Source organism: Bombus vancouverensis, chromosome 10 (genome assembly GCF_051014615.1).
Source record: "Bombus vancouverensis nearcticus chromosome 10, iyBomVanc1_principal, whole genome shotgun sequence".
In the NCBI taxonomy this organism is placed as follows: Eukaryota; Metazoa; Arthropoda; class Insecta; order Hymenoptera; family Apidae; genus Bombus; species Bombus vancouverensis.
This window is the reverse complement of record NC_134920.1, coordinates 8,873,910-8,892,470: the sequence shown is the minus strand read 5'-3', so window position 1 is coordinate 8,892,470 and position 18,561 is coordinate 8,873,910. Positions and strand designations below refer to the sequence as shown.

Genomic DNA, 18,561 nt, shown 5'->3' with positions numbered 1-18,561 from the left:
CACGCGATCCGTAAAATTATACACGAATAACGAAGTTGTCTTATTGTTCGTCGTAAATGACAATAAAAAAGGCCATACGATTTTCGAGCAATTCGTTATGGTGAACGATCTCTAGCATCATCGCACGATATTTCTTTTTTTTTTCTCGGACGACATTCCGCGTATTTGCGCAATTTTCTCGAAGTACTTACCCTTCCCATTCCCCTGATCTTTCTATGTCCCGGTTACTTCTAATATTGGAAAATTAACGCAAAATTGACAAACTAATTTTATAACGGGACGAGCGAAAACAAGCTGAACGACATCGTGGAAAATTGCTACTGCACTTCGGTATAACGAAATGTGCTGCTTCGACTTGCTCCAAGTTCCATGACCGAGAATAGACGCTTCGACTAAAAGTAAGTCCATCTCTGATACTTGATCCGATTACGAGGTAAACGGTGAAATTTCTGGAATATGGAAAGTACAGCGATGTTAACAAACAGTATTACTAGCCGAGAGGGCCTATAAATCTCTCTGTCTACGTACTATTTTACTCAATTGCGCGTTATTAAAGTCGAAGATGTATATGGGCTTTAAATATTATACATATCTTACGTGTAGCCTTCGGAAAGCCTTGTCGCGCAGATCGTATTTCATAGTCCGCAAATCTTTTTTTTATTTCGATAACGACACGATATATCGCGAATAGACTGCACATTTTTATACAAATTTATATTCTTACGTTTAACCTAATTAGAGATTTCTTTCACTCCTTATATATTAACAATGAATACTTTAGTTTAAATATTTTTTATATTTTTGCATATTACGTACATTCTGTAAACCCATAAATTCCTACTATAACTCTATTCTTAATCATTTGCGTGTTTATTTCATAGAGTTTTAGGGTACAAATCTTTATCATATATAGTATTAAGTCGTTTCCTAATTTTTCGTTGCTTTTAGCATTTAAAGAAGGAATTCTACGTACGCAGTCATTAACAAAATTTTAACGTAAGGTATGATCGACCGCTCTACAATTATCGGCCGCCTTTGTAGCAAGAATGAATGGGATGTCAGTCAATCGTCGACAGCCAATGCGACCGTATGCTATGCACATCCGACTATGCATACGTGTCATCTTGTCCGCAAGGTTGCCACTCATGGTGTCCGTATCTTACTTGATTACAACTAAACCGTACACGGTATGTACTCTGAAACCACGTTAGCGTTCTATGAATGAACGTACGTGCATCGTATTACTGGTCGAGGCACGTACATATGTAAAAAGCCAAAAAGAGACAATGAGAGGAAGAAAGGGACAAACGGAGGAAACGGATAACTGGAAGAGCGTACTACCGGTTACCGCTTCATCGTACAAATCAATATATTTATATATCCATGAATTATGTATGCACACTATCGCTTATAAATAATATACCACCACTTGATCAATCTGTAGTAACGACATTTGAATTTTAGTAGAATATACAAATTAATGGGAAATTAATAATTAGAAGCAGCACTTACTGCGTTTCTTATGGAGTCACCAGTCTACAAAATTAAATACCTATCTATTAAAAACATAGCAATGATATTTTACTATTTATTGTATATAAATACTACTACACCACATACATATATTTACCACTTAAATATCGTTGCTTGTATTAATATCCGAAGTTCTCCTATCAGTTCAGAAAATCCTTCTTAATCTAATTTATAATTCAGACAATAAGAAAAATAAATGTATTAATTATATATATTATACATTACTATATATATTTATTTTGTGAAAAGATAATTTTACGGTTTAACTTATCCGCAATATTACATTCAAACATGCTTCAAACATTTTGTACCTTGTATTGTGACTTTTGACTTTAATTCTGACTTTAATTGATTTTGACTTTAATTGATTCATCTTAGAATCGTAACAGAATACACAGTGCACCATAACAAACTTGATAGCGATCCTAGAATTGTTGGAACAAGTTTTGACTCGTGGTTAAAATCTGTGATAATTTTCATTGTACATATTTACTTTGAACTTAACTAGTAACGCTGAAACACACTTGAAAGTATGAGCTCAATACCTAATTTCATAAGAAACGATGTCTGTGGGAACGAAGTGGAAATTTGATATGTACATGGTGTTGTAACTTTATGCTCGCTATTCCGTTTATGGTATATAGTACATTGCAGGGAAGTATATAGTTCAAGATTTAATACAAGAGTTGCATACAAAATTGATCATAATTTAATTTGCCAAATTATATATCAAACATTCGAACCAAAAGTGAGATGGATACGAATGTGAAGATCGTGTCCAATATTCTTTTACGTGAAATATTTTTCCTGATTCCCTTCTGTGTACATTCGCAAATGCTGTCGGTCAGCAGTTACGAAGTGACATATGCCGGGCAATTAATTGAATAAAAGCGAAGTCTGATGCCTCTTGATACTCCGCGTTCTTCGCGTGATTGCTTGAGAGTATCAACGACCTGGAATTCGCGTGAATTGAAGTTAAATGATAAAGCCTTTTCTAGGACACTCTTTGTTAAGTAAACTTGTCACTATCCACAATTTTATGTTCGTTTCAAAAAGTGTTTCTTTATCTTTGCAAATGAGATTTAGATTATAGAAAAAACATTATTTCGTGATGTTATTTTTGTATAAAGTATCATTAGGTTGTTTAATATTTATCGCGTATATGACCATATTTATAATCGAGTCTAAGTGCAGGTTAACGTAAAATACTTGAATATACTTTGAAGGCCGTCTTTGGCGGACGTCACTCCACTTCATTCATTCTTTTTTTTACGCGTACTATTTCGTTTACTACTTTGGTGACTTTATAGCGTCCTTTGTATTTTCATCACGACTTCAATTGTCCTTGTTCTACAATACCAATAACGTTCAGAGTTTACATAGTACTCGTGCGCAACTTTATCGTGTAAGAAGATTATCTTTTGCCCCTTTTTTTAATTTCAATTCTTTGTTTGTAGTTCGTTTCCCCCGATAAAAAATTCATTTTCGCGATCGTCGGGCAGATATGCCCCTGAAAAAAACAGATCCAGTTCATCTATTTGTCTACTAGTTTCCTAAAAATGCGTAGCACCAAGCTCGACCTTCTCCCCTAAACGCTTTTAGCTCAGCAGTGAACATCTGCACCTACATCATGTAGCCAACCCTCCAACCGAAAATAGAAACTATTATGATGGAGCATCTGTACTGAAAGTAGAACGAAGAGGAGAAATCTTAGCAAAATATGGGATCATGTATATGTCTCTTTGCCAGAATAAAGAGAACTTGGACAAATTGCCTAAGACACGTGTGTACATAAAATTGAACTGTTTAGAATTTTGAGAAAATAACTTGCGATCGTGAAAGAAGAAGCGTCGTAGCAAATAACGATTTGCTGTTGTACGTAAAATGCGTCAAATCAAATGCGCCAGTGATACATCTCGAAGCAGGAAGGACGAGCAGCAACACATCTACAAGTCATTCACGTACAGGTTTTATCAGTAAGGTTAATCGTACCGTGCGGAAGAATGCTCACGATAAGAACCGAAGGAAAAAATGTGTATATATGTATGTGCATCAAGGACTGCGTATGTAAAAAGAATGCCAGTATAATCGGTACATAATCGGCGCTAATACAACTGGAAAACCGATGATTCACTGAGAACTCGCAGTTACATAAAGAAATAATAGTGAGGAAATTACTGGGCTTTTTGAAAATAACCGCAGTTAGCGGGCTACGAACGAATCCACGAAAACCTATATCTCTGATTTGCGACGTATTATGTAATACGGCAAATACACGCGCATGCGAAATTCACAAGACAAACAATATCAGAATATTTTATAGGAGTTTGTTCAGAAGCTTTGTTGTTCGAATTTGAGTAATTCGAGAGAAGAGTCTGGAATAAGAAAGCTTCTGAATCCAATTGGCGTTGTAACAGAAGGTCAAGGCTGTGTTGAAACGATGCGACATAGGTTTAGCGAGCCGTCGCGACTGCTGTCTTTCCACTTCTCATGTTATACTTAAAATTCAACACCCTCAGATAACCGACTGTTTGACAAACGTGTTCGTGCAACCTGGAAAAAGAAATGCTGATACATTGATCGTTCCTGTAGATCGTACCTTTTTAATTCATGCTTTTGAATTCTTATACCAAAGGTCAATCAGTTGAGACGCCGGTGTTTGAAATTCTACGTTTCCGACTGTTTAATATCCAGTCCATTAACATCCGCGATGTATGCATGTATTTGCATGTATACATAGTTACAATGTATTACATATTATGATGTTTTACGTCGAGAGGATAATTCTTTTATAAGGTTTTCATACCATGCAAACGTGTCTTTCTTTCACATGTTATGTGTACAAAATCTTCTACATATATTTAAAAAAAAGCCTATGCATATATTGACAAATGTAACGAGTGCACGCGAGCATGTGATTATGAGCACCGCTGCTAAGGTGACTACGTCTGATCATTGGGTGTGGGTATATACCGTATGCCGCATGGCATAGCCCTATACGCTCGGACGTACGATGTACGACATTAGGAGAAGCTAGAAGAGGGGTAAGGGAAGTTCAAGTTGGTCTCTGTCCTGTAGCTGCAACGTTGGTGTTTGAATATCCCGTTTCCAACAGTTTGCAGTATGCAACCAGTGGAGTTTGATCGAGGAATGTTCCCAATCTAAATGTACCTAACCTGATTGGAGAACTTACATAGCGGAAAGTTAGACGATCATAGATAGTTTTTTAAAAATCGTAATCGCAAATATAGCTTTTATTAATCTGCCGCTTTTCCACGTTTTCCGGTCAGTCGTTGGTACATCGAATAGGTCAAGAATTATTGACATGGTGAATCTGAAAAGCATAGGAAGATGCAAAATGCCGTACGGTTAGCGGTTCTGTTTACATTAGCAAATCGTACGAAGCGTCCAATCGTGCTGCTTAACGATTACTTCGCTTCCAGTGACTAATTCTTCGAGGAAGACCTGCAGGTGCAAATGGACGAAGCTTCAGCGGAACTCTCGGCTATTTTTCTGCTTACTTGATTGATCGTTCTGTGGTTGCTCGTAGTCGTTACAGGCACTTAGATTTTCCATATTATACAAAGGAAAGACTAAAATTCAAACTATGAATAGTAACTAATCATAGAAAAAATGAAAAAAAAACCTGTACACGTAGTTACTACGTGATAAATCATAATATAGTAAAATTCTCTTGCAGTGTTTATGGGCTCGACGCCAGCATCTCACATAAAGTTGCTGCCAGTACTAACAATAAACGAATAATTTTCGTTTCCTTAGAAATAAACATATTCTTCCTCCCGTTTCGTCAGTGAATTACAGAAACCATAATTATTTCCATTCCTTCTTTTCTTGTAATTAGTTCATGTTTGTCTTATATTCGGAGAATCGCATATTGAACTCTACATAGAGTTTATAATGTAGATAGAGCATACATTTTATTTCTTTGGGTTAGGAGTAAACGGGAAAAGCATCTGCCGCAACTCGGTATGTGGGTATTTCGTAACGCCTAATGAAGATGAGTACATCTTATTGCTGAGCTGCGAATTAAAATAATACGCGGCAAATTGGATGAATGATACTCGGTGAAAACTAGTGAAAAGTGAAATCATCTTGCGCCTCAAGTAGCCTAGCTTGACGATTGTCAAACAATCGATGACAGTTAGACGTATGTATTACTCTTCACTTTTATGTACGGTTAGAAAGCGTATAAAATTACAGGAAGCATCGACTATTCGCTTTTACTGTAAAGATTCGCGGATATTCGCTTCGTTGTAAAAATACGTAGGTGTAAAGAAGAAGATTATACATTTTATTATAATAAAAAATTAATAATCGCGTATAGAGTTCATGATATAAAGTTCATTTACATTTACGATAAAAGATATAATTATGAGAGATTGTACATACTAGCGTTATAGAATGTTAATTTTGCTCGTGTAACATAATGTTCTTTTGGTCGCATACATATTTGAAATAAAACACGATTATTGTTACACAAACAAGCAAATTAATGGCCAAATGATATAAATAATTATCGCGATATAAGATAAATGTGTATGGCCTTTGCATCTTTGTCATTGCGCGTGTAAAAAGAACAGCGTCTGTGTCTCATAGGTAATTTAAATGGAAGATTTAATGCTTGTTTATATACATACGTTGGTATGCAGATACATCTGGAGCGCGAATTCCTAATGTTTCCGATGCCGGTCTCCAGCTTAGTACATAGAGTACGGCTGCACTTACGGTTGTACGACCTTTCCTATTCCAGCTCTCAACCCGCCACTGCCAACCTAAACCTAGTCGTTCACTAAACCCCATGTAAAACATAATAAACATCATCGATAGCTTATTATTCAACTATTAACGAATCTTTATTTCTAATTGTCCGGAACATAGATAATTATTTACGTATGGGTATTCTTTGACAACGATCCAAGCAAAACAATTTGAAATTCATTTAATTATCGTAGAATTTGTACGTATTTGTTATTTCGATCTGATATTTTTGATACGGGAAACTCATACAACATTATTATCATAATTGCAAGTGCGTCGATGTAAATAGAAACATACTGATATTGTCAGACTGGCTACAGTATCAACAAAATACACATACACAGCATTCATAACTGTATACGTGCACATGTGCGTTCAGGGGCGAATAGGTTCGAAACTTTGAGATCTCTTGATCACTTTCGTTTACATTCATTCGAAATATAATATTATTTCAAATAATTAAGAGGGGTGGAGATTTGTAACATCTATAACCGATTTGTACTGAAAAATTGGTTATATAGATAGATTTAATTTTTCATAACTATAATTTTACTTGAAGTCTTACTCTTTATCTCTTGCAAATCACGATCCAATTTCTTTTGTAACAAAGAAAGATAGTATTGTGTCATATAAAATTACTAAAGATACTTAAAAATTGTAGAAATAAACTCAGATTGTATTCAATTTCAAACAATGATAATTAGGTTTATAGCAGTTATTATCAAGTATAGGGTTCTCTCATATCGTGAGCCGTTACTGCACAATGGCCACCTGGACTTTGCATCTCTTTCGTTGGCAGCAGTGTGCAGAGTAGTATTCAGTGCGTCGTCGTGCGAAAAGTAGTCGAGTTTGGCGAGGTCGCCTTTTGCGTTGGCACGGAGATTCGGTTCGTGCATGTTTTTGGTTGCAGTCCGGAACCCGAAAAAAAACCCGCGTACAGTATTCGTCTCTGTGCCTGTTGCAATTCGCTAGGATAAAAACGAAAGTGATGAAGTGTGATTCTGTGCGCGAACATATAGGGCGTAGCCACGCATTGTGCAAAATCGGCTGAAAACGAATGACGACAAGGCGGTGCGTGACAGTCTGAGTCTGCCATTGGAAAGGATATCTTGTTGTCTTTTTCGCACTTAGTGGCATTTTGCGTACTCGCGGGGTTCGCTGCATCATCGTCATCCTTTCTTTTTCCTCTTTCTCTTTCTCCTACCATTTTCTCTAGCTCCTTGTTCCGTATACTATTCAATCGTAGTTTATTATACGCGCTACACAGACAAAATTGAAGACGTCCACGCATGGTGCAGTCCCAATCGCAGCACAGTTCTGAATTCAAGTACGAGGTAAGTTGTATTGACATTCCATTTATTATCCTTCGACACTGTATCGTTCTACATAAAAGAATGAGGATTAGTAGGTACAATTGATTGAATCGTGTAGGGATACGAATAAGGGAGAGATACAATATCTATGGGGGTGTGGATCTAACGGGTGTCAATATTGAGGCAGTGGTTGGTTTCTATGCTTCTGGCACACCCATCGCTGCACCACTGCTGGCTAGCGAGTGAATACGAACCGAGCGGAAGGACGAGTCCCTGAGTAAAAGAGGGAGAGTAAAAAGCCGGCATACCGCAGCTTATACTTCGCTCTATTTTCCTCCTTATTGAATTATTCCTCTCCCAGGGATTTCACTCGGCTGGTCTCCTTACCGATTAATCTCGCGGGAAAGAAACCTGGTTTCGTATGATTTCAATTTGCGATAAATACAAAATTGTTCACGCATAGAAAGCAATCTTTAAACACAATCTTCGTTTCGGTGTTATTTCCTCTTACGTTGTTAAAAAAGAATACTTTCGTCTTTTTTGAAACGCGAAACAGAAAAAGGAAAGACGACGGAAAAATAAATGGAAATATATCGTAGGTACGTAAGAAGTGTACGTACGGAGTAGGGAGCAAAATTCTGACGTACGCTTTGTTCCGAGTGGCATTCGACTTTCTCGTACCTAGCACGAGTTTCACGCTCCTGTCACGGTGCCGCCTTGCGTGGTTGATCGTCGTTCTGCATTTCTAAAAGATGACTCTTTTTATTTTTTCTTCCTTTTTCATGAAATTTCAGATTCATTGCGTTTACGATGAAATCATCGAAAACATATGTTTGCCGTTGGATTTTCGTCACAAAACACACAGTTATTAATTTATAGGCAAGATTACAAGCTTTACAGTTTCGAGGCAATGTCGTTTATAGCAGAGGTAATAAACAAGTCACGGAATCTTAGATATCAAGATATATATACATATATATATAGTGAAGTTATACAATTTCATTCTTTCTACGAATAAAACCTAAATGAAAAGACAAGATACAATCGTAAGACGATCACAACTAGTACGATTGACTTTTTAAATGCGAGTGTTTAAACGATATATTATTGTTTACCTCCTCTCTTGTCTATTTTATATACAATCAATTTTTCCATTATACACGGCAATCGATACATTATTCATTAACTGATCCATCAATTACGCATTTTAATCTCTATCTAAGATATGAATTTCTTTATCGTATTTTGCTTTATATTCATCGTCCTTAACACCTGCGCTCCGACTCGAACCATACGATGATTTTAATTTATTATCGTTAAGTAATGAACATGAAAAATGATATGTAATCTCCGATTGTATATCACAAAAATTATATCTATATCTCTCATCAGTCGATTGTTTAGTAATTCCCATCAATTAATTCGCGTACGTTTTGTATATAAATATTTTCCTAATATGAAAGAATTCGCCTCAACGATTCGTTGTATGTATATCATTCTCCGTAGGTGGACGATCAACATGAACAGCAGATGACTGTTAGCCGAGCTGATGCTCGTTCAACTTTAATATGAGTGAAGTAGTGGCTGTAACACCTAGTGGTGGATCGACACGCCAGGAAAGCGTGGCACACATCAAAAGACATAAATTAGCCAACTGTAATGTTCCTCTTGTGCACGGACGATCAAATCCGCCGATCAACACCCGTAATAGGCTGACCACGCATCAACGAAATCACAGTTTGGACTTTAGGTATGTAAATGAAAGCAGCCATCTAAGTATGTTGCATATGTTTCCGGAGAATATTTATAGTTCTGATAACGTGATTCTTTGGCTTCGGTTATCTACGTACATAGACCATCCTCGTGTTTATAAATGTATGGAGTCGTACATAATTAATGCAAATATTGTATAAATTTCAGTACATACATTAAAAAGTTCGTCTATCGATAATCGTAGAATTTAACTATACCTAATGATGTTGATTACTAATAAACTTTAATGTTTTAATATCTTTATATCAGTATAAGAGTACATTAAATTGCTTTAAAATTGCTTTACGCGAGTTTTAGATATTGGTTTGTCTATGTAATTATAGTAGCTACAAAAAGTATTTGGACATACATATCCTTATCTTCTAACGAAACGTTTTTCTTATCAGGTTCTACATTACATTTTCACAATATCGAATCTTTGTAGTCGTACAAAATCCACCAGAGTGCTACTAAACGATACGAGATTTAATATACGTACTTGGACGTAATTACTTAGCATTATTATTGTTATTATTTAATATTTATTATACTTAATCCTCGCCTATCAGCGTAATTAATTAGTATTTAAATGCTATAATAAATTCAATGGTGTATAAATACTTTCTGTAGCCACCGTATATAACCGATAGAATTGCGATTTGGGTCGCTAGGAGCTTTACGATTAAACCCGGCTGATCGCCGCGCGTCGATTCGAAAATTCATTTGACTGCATACACTGTGTTTGCAGGTCAATGGGTATTTTATTGCCGCCAGTACCACAGGCGAACGCGACCACGCTGACGCATCATCATAGAAATCGAAGTCTTGACTCCGCGCTGCAGCGTATCCCGGAAGTGGACGTGACACCGAGTCCAGAATGCGAGACAACGCCGGCCCCCGTAGCTAAAACGGCCGCGGTACCGGCGTGCAAAGCGCGCAGCCGGGAACGCGAGGATTTAGCCAGCCTCGGATCCGACGATTCGGGTATACTTTGCGGTTCCGATAGCGGTTCCAGCGACGCAACGAACGCTGCCACCAGAGAGTCGAGCGTCGACCACCTGCATAGTCGTGAGAGCCTCGATTCCTCGTTATCCCAGCCAGGTGACATGGATAGCGTGGATGCAGTGGATGCGATGGACGGCGAAGAAACTAGTACTCCAGCCTCAGTCTCAGTGTCGGTGTCGGTGCCAGTGTCACCTGTGGAACTGGTGCACTTGAGTGAACCTTCTTTGAAAAAGGGTGGTGATTGTAGTAGTAGTGGTAGTGAGCCGCATAAACACGAGAACACGAGCAGTGGTGATCATGGTTCGCAGGAACCGCGCTCCAGTAACGTCTGTACGGTCAAAGAACTCGAGGGTCATGAGTACGCGCACGACGAACAACGACGCACCACCGATATGGGTGTGACGGTTGACACGCGAGACTTCCAAAATTCCATGGAAGTCTCGCCAGTGAACGATAAACAGAGTGAACTGGCCGGCGCAGCTATGACTTTGTGTTGCGGGACCGCTGTGCAATCCGAAACTAGCGAGGCAGCTGTGAAAAAGCAGACTGGTGTCGTTTGCCGGAGGCAAGAGACGGTACAGCCGAAACCATCCGAAGGTTGTTTGCTCAGACTGTTCGAAAGCCAGATTTTCGACATGTCCATGGCGATCTCTTATCTTTTCAATTCTAAGGAGCCTGGCGTTCAGAGTTACCTTGGTAAGCATCGATGCCAGTTTTATATGCGTTAATTTCATGTAACTAATTCGATTTATTATTTCGTATTATCAAGGTTGGTTTCAGTATTCCATTGATGTGGAGATAAATTGAGTAGTCCACAATATTTAAAAATATTTGTTTTTAATAATAGTAAATAGTAGTTTAGTATTAGTAGTAGCAGCAAAAGTGTTTGTTCTGTAAATGATGAAATACATGTACAAAATTTTCTAGGCAACAAGATGTTTAGTTTCCCAGATAATGATGTGGACTTCTACTTGCCACAGTTAGTTGTGATGTATATACAACTTCATGATGTTACAGAAGTTCTTTATCCATATCTTGTCCATAGGTAGGTATATTTTGATATAAAAGAAGATAATTTATAAAGAAGTTAATTTTGGTATAAAAGAAGATAATAGATTGAAAAATTTCTATAAATAATGTTTAAATTATTGTACTTTATTTATTTATTAGGTGTAGACAGTCGGCTGATTTTTCGTTAAAATGTGCCTGGCTATTAGATGCATACAGTTCTGACGCTCATTTGCCATCCAAAAAGAAATCTCATGGGACCAAATTAAAAAATCTTATTCTCTCAGATGAACTCAGGTAGCAAACAAATAATAAAAAGAAATACGAAGATATGTTATGAATAATATAAAATCACATCTTTTATACTTATTTTTTGGCATGAAATATTAGGCCAAAAGGAAATGAGAATAAAAAACGTATAACTGGATTACAAGCTCCCGCACCGCCAGCACTGACTCCAATGCAAAGCATTACATCACCTAATAAAAAGACACACCAAAGATCTCAATCTGATGCCACTGGATTATTTCAAACTTTACGTCGTAGCCATTCCGGTATGTGAATTATGCAAATTAATGTTCTATTTTATTGCGAAATAGTAAAAATAGAAGTAGCAAATTTTATGTGATGACAAATTTCACCACATACTTGCAATTTATTTTAAGGTACAATAAATAAAGTAAGTCTTGGGGACCTGAGCTCTGGTCGAGCATTTGATAATGGTTGTACCTGTTTTTATTCCTGCCAAGGTGTGGTAAATGATTTACGAGGACAAAAGACCGACTGTTTTTGCAATGTAATTGGATGATTTATGAAATATTTAGATCTTTTTTATTTTCATAGACCTTTATATATATATTTTTTATATGTATTATACTTTATCTTTATATATATAATATTTGGATCTTATTTATGCAAACTTAATTAAAGTATAACTTCATATTTGTAGGCGCCACGTCTTGCTCCAGAACTTGAATTTATACAAGCATTAATATCTATTGGTAAACTACTTGGAACTATTCCAACAAAGGAAAGTAAAACTGTTCAATTAATAGCGGAGCTTAATACTCTCAATTTGAATCTTCCTGCAAGGGTGTGGCTTCCTTTGCACAGTTCAATACCGCACCATATCGTCCGAGTGCCACCACAATACGCTGCTGTCCTTAATAGCAAGGATAAGGTGAAGAATTTCGAAAATCTAAATATTTGTTCAAATCGTAACTATTGATTTCTTTTTATGAATGTATATTAACATGTCTTAAAACACGTAGGCACCATACATAATTTATGTTGAAGTGTTAGAAGTAGAAGATATTTACACATCACCTGTACCGACAAAAATAGTGGGATGTTCATTGAGGCATACTAAATCTGAAGAAAATTTGACTGGAGGCGAACAGTCTAATGTAATGGGTTCATCAAACATATCCACATCAGAAACGCAACAAAACATGCCACCAATTAGACAAACTCCGGTTAAAAATATTTCTCCATATTCAGTTAGAAGTACGGAAGTTGCATTTAATTTTCCTGATGATGATCCTAACGATTGTTGGAGTCAAGAAGATGATGAAATCACGCAACAGGTATTTGTTATTATCATAATTTTTTTATTCCTCTTCCAATTTAAAAAAACATAAATTTTCAATAATTTTATTCTTCCATACAGTATTTACAACTTCGAAAGCCAAAAGATAGAGATACGATATCTCAATTAAGTCAAGAATCATCTGATAGTAAAGAACCAATATTTGTACCTGGTGATATAAAGAGGCGGTTAAGTGAAATGGCTGCTACGCCTAGTGCAACGTTTAATCATGATCCGGAAGATCCATCGGCGGCTGTTTTGAAAGAACCATGGGAACTAAAACAACGTCGCATAAGATCTTCCAGTCCATATGGCCATTTGGCATCTTGGAGGCTCCTTGCTGTTATCGTAAAATGTGGCGATGATCTTCGGCAAGAACTCCTTGCTTCACAGTTACTCTCAATGTTACAAAAAATTTGGCAAGATGAGCAGGTGCCTCTTTGGGTGCGGCCATACAAGTATGAACGACTTTATTATCGCGTATATTTTAACATCTTATTATAGAACAATTTGTTAAATATGAAATTTGATCTTGCAGAATTTTGTGCTTATCAAATGATAGTGGCTTAATCGAGCCAATTTTAAATACTGTATCACTTCACCAGGTGAAAAAGCAGTGCCAATTAACGCTAAACCAATATTTTGAACGAGAATTTGGTCCATCTTCGTCAGATACATTTATTATCGCGCAAAGAAACTTTATTCAAAGTTGTGCGGCGTATTGTCTTGTCTGTTATCTCATTCAGGTTAAAGATCGCCATAACGGAAATATTTTACTTCATAGTGATGGACACTTAATACATATAGATTTTGGATTTATTCTTTCGACTTCGCCAAGAAACTTAGGATTTGAGACTAGTCCGTTCAAACTAACTCCAGAATTTGTGGAAGTGATGGGCGGAAGCCAATCTAAACAATTCCAAGAATTCAAAACTTTAATTCTACAAGGATTAATCGCAGCACGGAAGCATATGGAAAAAATTGTAAATCTAGTGGAAATAATGTTATCAGGTAAAATTTTATGCATGAAGTTTAATGTAATAGTTCAACAACTATTTATTTACTTATTATTTCCTATTATAGGATCGCAACTCCCATGTTTCCGTAGTGGCGGAGCAGCAACGGTTCAAGGACTGAAAAACAGATTCCATCTTACATTAACGGAAGATCAATTACGTCGGCATGTGGAGGATTTAGTCGAAGCCAGTATCCATTCGTGGTCTACTAAGTTATATGATCGATATCAATATTTCGCAAATGGCACCCTTTAATAATAATATCAATTTCTACCCATATGGCAAGGATAATGATTTTTACAAGAATGCGAAAAAAAATTTAAGTTAGTACTTCTTATGTGGTACTTCTTCCAGAAATGTTTAAACTTTATAGCATTCCTTATGCACAAATTATCTTTGAAGCTAATTGTTCGATTACATACAAGTATGATCGATAAATGGGAAATGCTATTTAAAAAAAAAAATAGATTTATTCCAAATATATGTAGAATAAGCTAATTTCAGTAGATTAATTTTACTTGCTCTTGAATTATTCCTAAGTTTCTTAAAAAATACCATAATAATTACCTTTCATAGAAATTTGTACAAATATCGCGTTTATTAATAATTAAGAATAATTTGTGAAAAAATATTGTTTACAAAAGTTTTATGCATTATACCTGTAAAAAAGATGGCAAATGAAACAGGGAATAATTTATGAAATTTTAATTGTTATGTTAAGTAATGTTAGATATGTATAATTGGTTTTGTTATATACATTAAAATGACTATGTATGCCTTATTGGCAACTACAAGTTAACTATCGTCGGTGCAGATTTTGTGACGTTGACTGAATGCTGGACTGTTAGATCGTTATAGCCTATAACAGCGTAATTTGTTAAAGGTGCCTTATTTGTAGAAAATGGCGGGACGATCAAATCCGAACACAGTGAAGTGACTACGTGCGTTGATCTACTGACAAAACTGATCTATTATAAAAAGGACAATCTATAGTTTGTACATAAATACATTGCGTGAAATTTTGTCGAATTCCTTTCGTAGTTAATTTTCGGCAATAAGTAATCCCACCACGATGATGTGAAGGAATTATAGGATGTTTAAGATTCTTGCGGAGTCGCCGAGTGAAAGAAGCATGTACACAAGCTCAGATATTAGCAGGAGACGAATACTCAAAATATTTCCTACTTCATAGATTACTACTACTATAAATACATTTATTTGTAATGATATGCTAAGGATAACTATATAGTAAAAGTTAAGGATCACATTTGAAAGTTTTTACATGTTCTTATTACACACATACATTAATAGTGATAATGCGAAATATCTTAGTTGTGTGAAGATAGTTATTTAATAGTATTTCTGCGTTACATATGTTCGTTTAAGTAAGTAAATTATAAAGTAAAGAGGTATTGTACATAAAGTGACAAATTTTATCACTTATCGATTAAGATTAATTGAGAATGAATGTTCGAAGTAAAATCAAAGTCATAGCGAGCCAGCCCATGTATGAAACCTGGGCCCTCTGACTTCCAAGTGTCTTAACTCTCTTTTTTCTGTCGTAACCGTCTCATGATAGAAAGGTGGATCAGAGATTAAGAATAATTGATATTGCATAATGCTCAATACATTGCATTTTAATATTGTACGTTTACATAATATCCATGCGCTAATTTTTGTTGAATATTTAGTGCAATTCTGCTGTTTACTATAAGCAATTGTAAATGTTATCAAGATTTTTCATTGATTTCATACAATAAATTCTACATTTTCTGTACAATTTTAAATATTAATATCTCTGATTTGCCTTGTTCTTTCGCCACCAATTACGAGCTACTGATAATATCAATTATTAAATAAATATAAAATCTAATAAAATCTATTGTTGATTGATATACCCAAATATTTTAAATTAAGAATAATGTTTTAAACACGAAAATATGAAGGAAGAAGTACAAAACTGATTCAAAGATATTCAAATTTTTATTAATTGTACATTGATCGCTACACAACGTTTTTAACTAACAACGTTAACTAAATTCTATAAATACATATTAAGATATCAGTCATAAGAAATTCGGGAAGTACGGATGTACATGTATAATTGATGCATATGACAATGAAAGCATAAGTATCATAAATATCACAAGTCATGATTACAGAGATCATAAAAATATCTTATATTCTAGAAAGCTGTTGTAAGAAATTATTAGGTAAAATTGCTTCCAATTTGTCTAAAATATAATAAAATGGATGGGAAAACCAGGCAAGCATCGATCGTGCAACAACACCCATAGTATCGGGATATTGATGTGTTAAAAGTGCTAAGAGCGCTGTAAAGGAGCATAGACCAGCTGTAAATAAAATAAAAAACGGCAACTCCTTTTTAGGATAAACGCTAACATCGTGAAACGAGGGTAACAATTCACGATCTGCACATTCTGTGCAGGTTGGATATGGATAGAATAAATGCCCTCTTTCTAAAGGGTAGGGTAACATTCTAAAAGTACCTTCCCATGTACAATGTAACAAATTAAGAGCACCCTCCATTTGTTTCCAATGAGCAAGATGAAAGAATGCGTAAGCAATCGCTTCTGAGTCCCCCCTTTTTAGTACATGTTCTGGAGGTAAAATTAAAGGTTTCATTTCTAATAAATATTTAGGTACATGAGGGTTAAATTCAACAGCTCTGTGAATAGCTTCGACTGCTATCATTTCTGGAGTAGTTAAACCTCTTTTACTGGCGATATCTGTTGAAAATTTATCAGCCACCACTCGTGCTTTTAACAATGCAGCTGTATAACAAATAGTTGCAGATTTTGGTAAACTAATATCATCATATTTTGCTAATACTGCTTGAACATCTGCATATGCTTGCATTTCTAATAAAGCTTCAATTAAATTTTCATGAATGTTTAATACATTCATAATTGGTGGGACTTCTTTTGTGAGATCTCTAAACATTTTTACTGCTTCTTTCAATTTCCCTAATTTTCTTGCACACATAGCTAACCTTCGTTTAACATATATTAAAACATTTGTATCTCTTCTATGTATACCCTCTGCAATGGCTCCTTGATGTTGAGTACTTTGAGATCTTCTATAATTGTTCTCTGCTACTTTTAAAGCTTGTTTTAAAATCTTTTCTGCTTCTACAATAGTAGTAGCTTCTTCTTCGGCAAGTAAAATATAGGCAGGGGCGCAATCAGGATTACGTTCAAGAGCACTATGCGCAGCTTTTATTCGAACTACTGGATTTCGCTCTCTCCAAGCTGTTTGCATAATTTCATACTCTGCCTTACCTATCAAAAGTAAGCAATTAATACTTCAATTTTCACAATATGCTAATATCACTTGGTGAATGTTTACCTGTATCACCTTCACAGGTAAAAAATGTTTGATGATCTTGAGCAGATAAGTTCATATCATAATATGTTAATGGTTCTTTGTTTGTAGCCCAATAAAATCTTTGATACTCAGCCCCTCTAAATAAATTTATTGGATTACGCCAAACTTTACATTCTGGAACATTTTGTTGATTTGAATTTGAACCATTTAAACTTGAGTTATTGCCATCTGATCCACTGTCACCTCCACCAATCCATGGTGAAATGTGATTTAAAGATACTTGTTCAATAAAAGATGTGCCATATTTTCTAAAATACCACCATTCGAAGATTAGAATTAACCCAGAAATTAAGGATGACGTTCCAGTGAGTGCAACATAAAATTTTGGGGTTAAGGTGCTCAAAAACATTGTAGAATCCCACATGCTTGTGAATAATAGGGCCATTTATAATACAACACTGAATGTATTATTTTTTTATTGTTCCTGGTTACACTATTATACTGTCGTATAAACGGTTTTTAATTAATAAACATTATAGCACAGTCAACGTTTTTACTATGTCCTTACATTACCCGAGAAATGTTACTTCTTTTATTCTATCTTAACTAATAAAACTAAAATGAAACTATAATCTTAACATTTACATATGTCTTTTGTAAATTTGAAACAATGCGTAACTGTTTTCATCGTACTATTAAATGTGGTAGCATTTATTTTGTCTGAAGTTGCCGAAATCAGAGCTTACATTGCAACGAGATTTTTCGAGAATTGTAGCGCTTATTATACATAATAGATAGTAAGTCGCGACTCTTCCTAGAAATGCTTTAAACCCTATATTTCTTAGCAGAAGGTAAATAAGAGAAGTACAATATTATTGATTCAAATAAGTTCTATTATTTTTACTTTATAATAAATCAAATTGTAACATCATTATTTTTATTATTATTCATATTGTAGTTATACGATATATTGACATCGTAATTATCTTTATCTACAATTTCAATGTTCTAATGATTGTGCGTAAAATTGAATATAAGATTAATGTTTTAAAAATTTAATATAAGTTTTTCAAATTTCGTTTGTAATTTTGTGGCGACGCCTATATCCTTGGGCGCTAAAATCAAACGTATTCATTTCTATTCCTATTAGCTTCGCTAACGTTGGTGTCTGGTAATTGAATTGAATATAATTCCTACAATTGTTACTCTAAATCATTAA

General features: G+C 35.3%; 2 protein-coding genes across 4 annotated transcripts; one reads left to right on the top strand and one right to left on the bottom strand.

Moving 5' to 3' along the window:
• Nucleotides 1-7,122: 7,122 nt before the first annotated feature.
• On the top strand, nt 7,123-15,872 carry fwd (phosphatidylinositol 4-kinase beta fwd). 3 transcript variants are annotated; one of them, XM_076622029.1, is made up of 13 exons: nt 7,123-7,646; nt 7,744-8,553; nt 9,132-9,375; nt 10,126-11,078; nt 11,310-11,427; nt 11,553-11,687; nt 11,781-11,944; nt 12,056-12,186; nt 12,340-12,607; nt 12,687-12,976; nt 13,060-13,436; nt 13,517-13,989; nt 14,062-15,872. In XM_076622029.1, exons 3-13 carry the CDS (start codon nt 9,194-9,196, stop codon nt 14,247-14,249), a joined length of 3,279 nt encoding a protein of 1,092 aa, XP_076478144.1. In that variant the 5' UTR covers nt 7,123-7,646; nt 7,744-8,553; nt 9,132-9,193; the 3' UTR covers nt 14,250-15,872. The 3 variants fall into 3 exon arrangements, with proteins under 3 accessions (XP_076478144.1, XP_076478143.1, XP_033190393.1); XM_076622028.1 differs by lacking the exon at nt 7,744-8,553; XM_033334502.2 differs by lacking the exons at nt 7,123-7,646; nt 7,744-8,553 and having other exon boundaries at nt 9,183-9,375; nt 12,340-12,570; nt 12,662-12,976.
• An 86-nt stretch (nt 15,873-15,958) lies between these two features.
• On the bottom strand, nt 15,959-18,111 carry LOC117156951 (protein ST7 homolog). The gene is made up of 2 exons (XM_033334504.2): nt 17,364-18,111; nt 15,959-17,296 (listed from the first exon to the last, which is right to left on the bottom strand). Exons 1-2 carry the CDS (start codon nt 17,785-17,787, stop codon nt 16,173-16,175), a joined length of 1,548 nt encoding a protein of 515 aa, XP_033190395.1. The 5' UTR covers nt 17,788-18,111; the 3' UTR covers nt 15,959-16,172.
• Nucleotides 18,112-18,561: the final 450 nt, after the last annotated feature.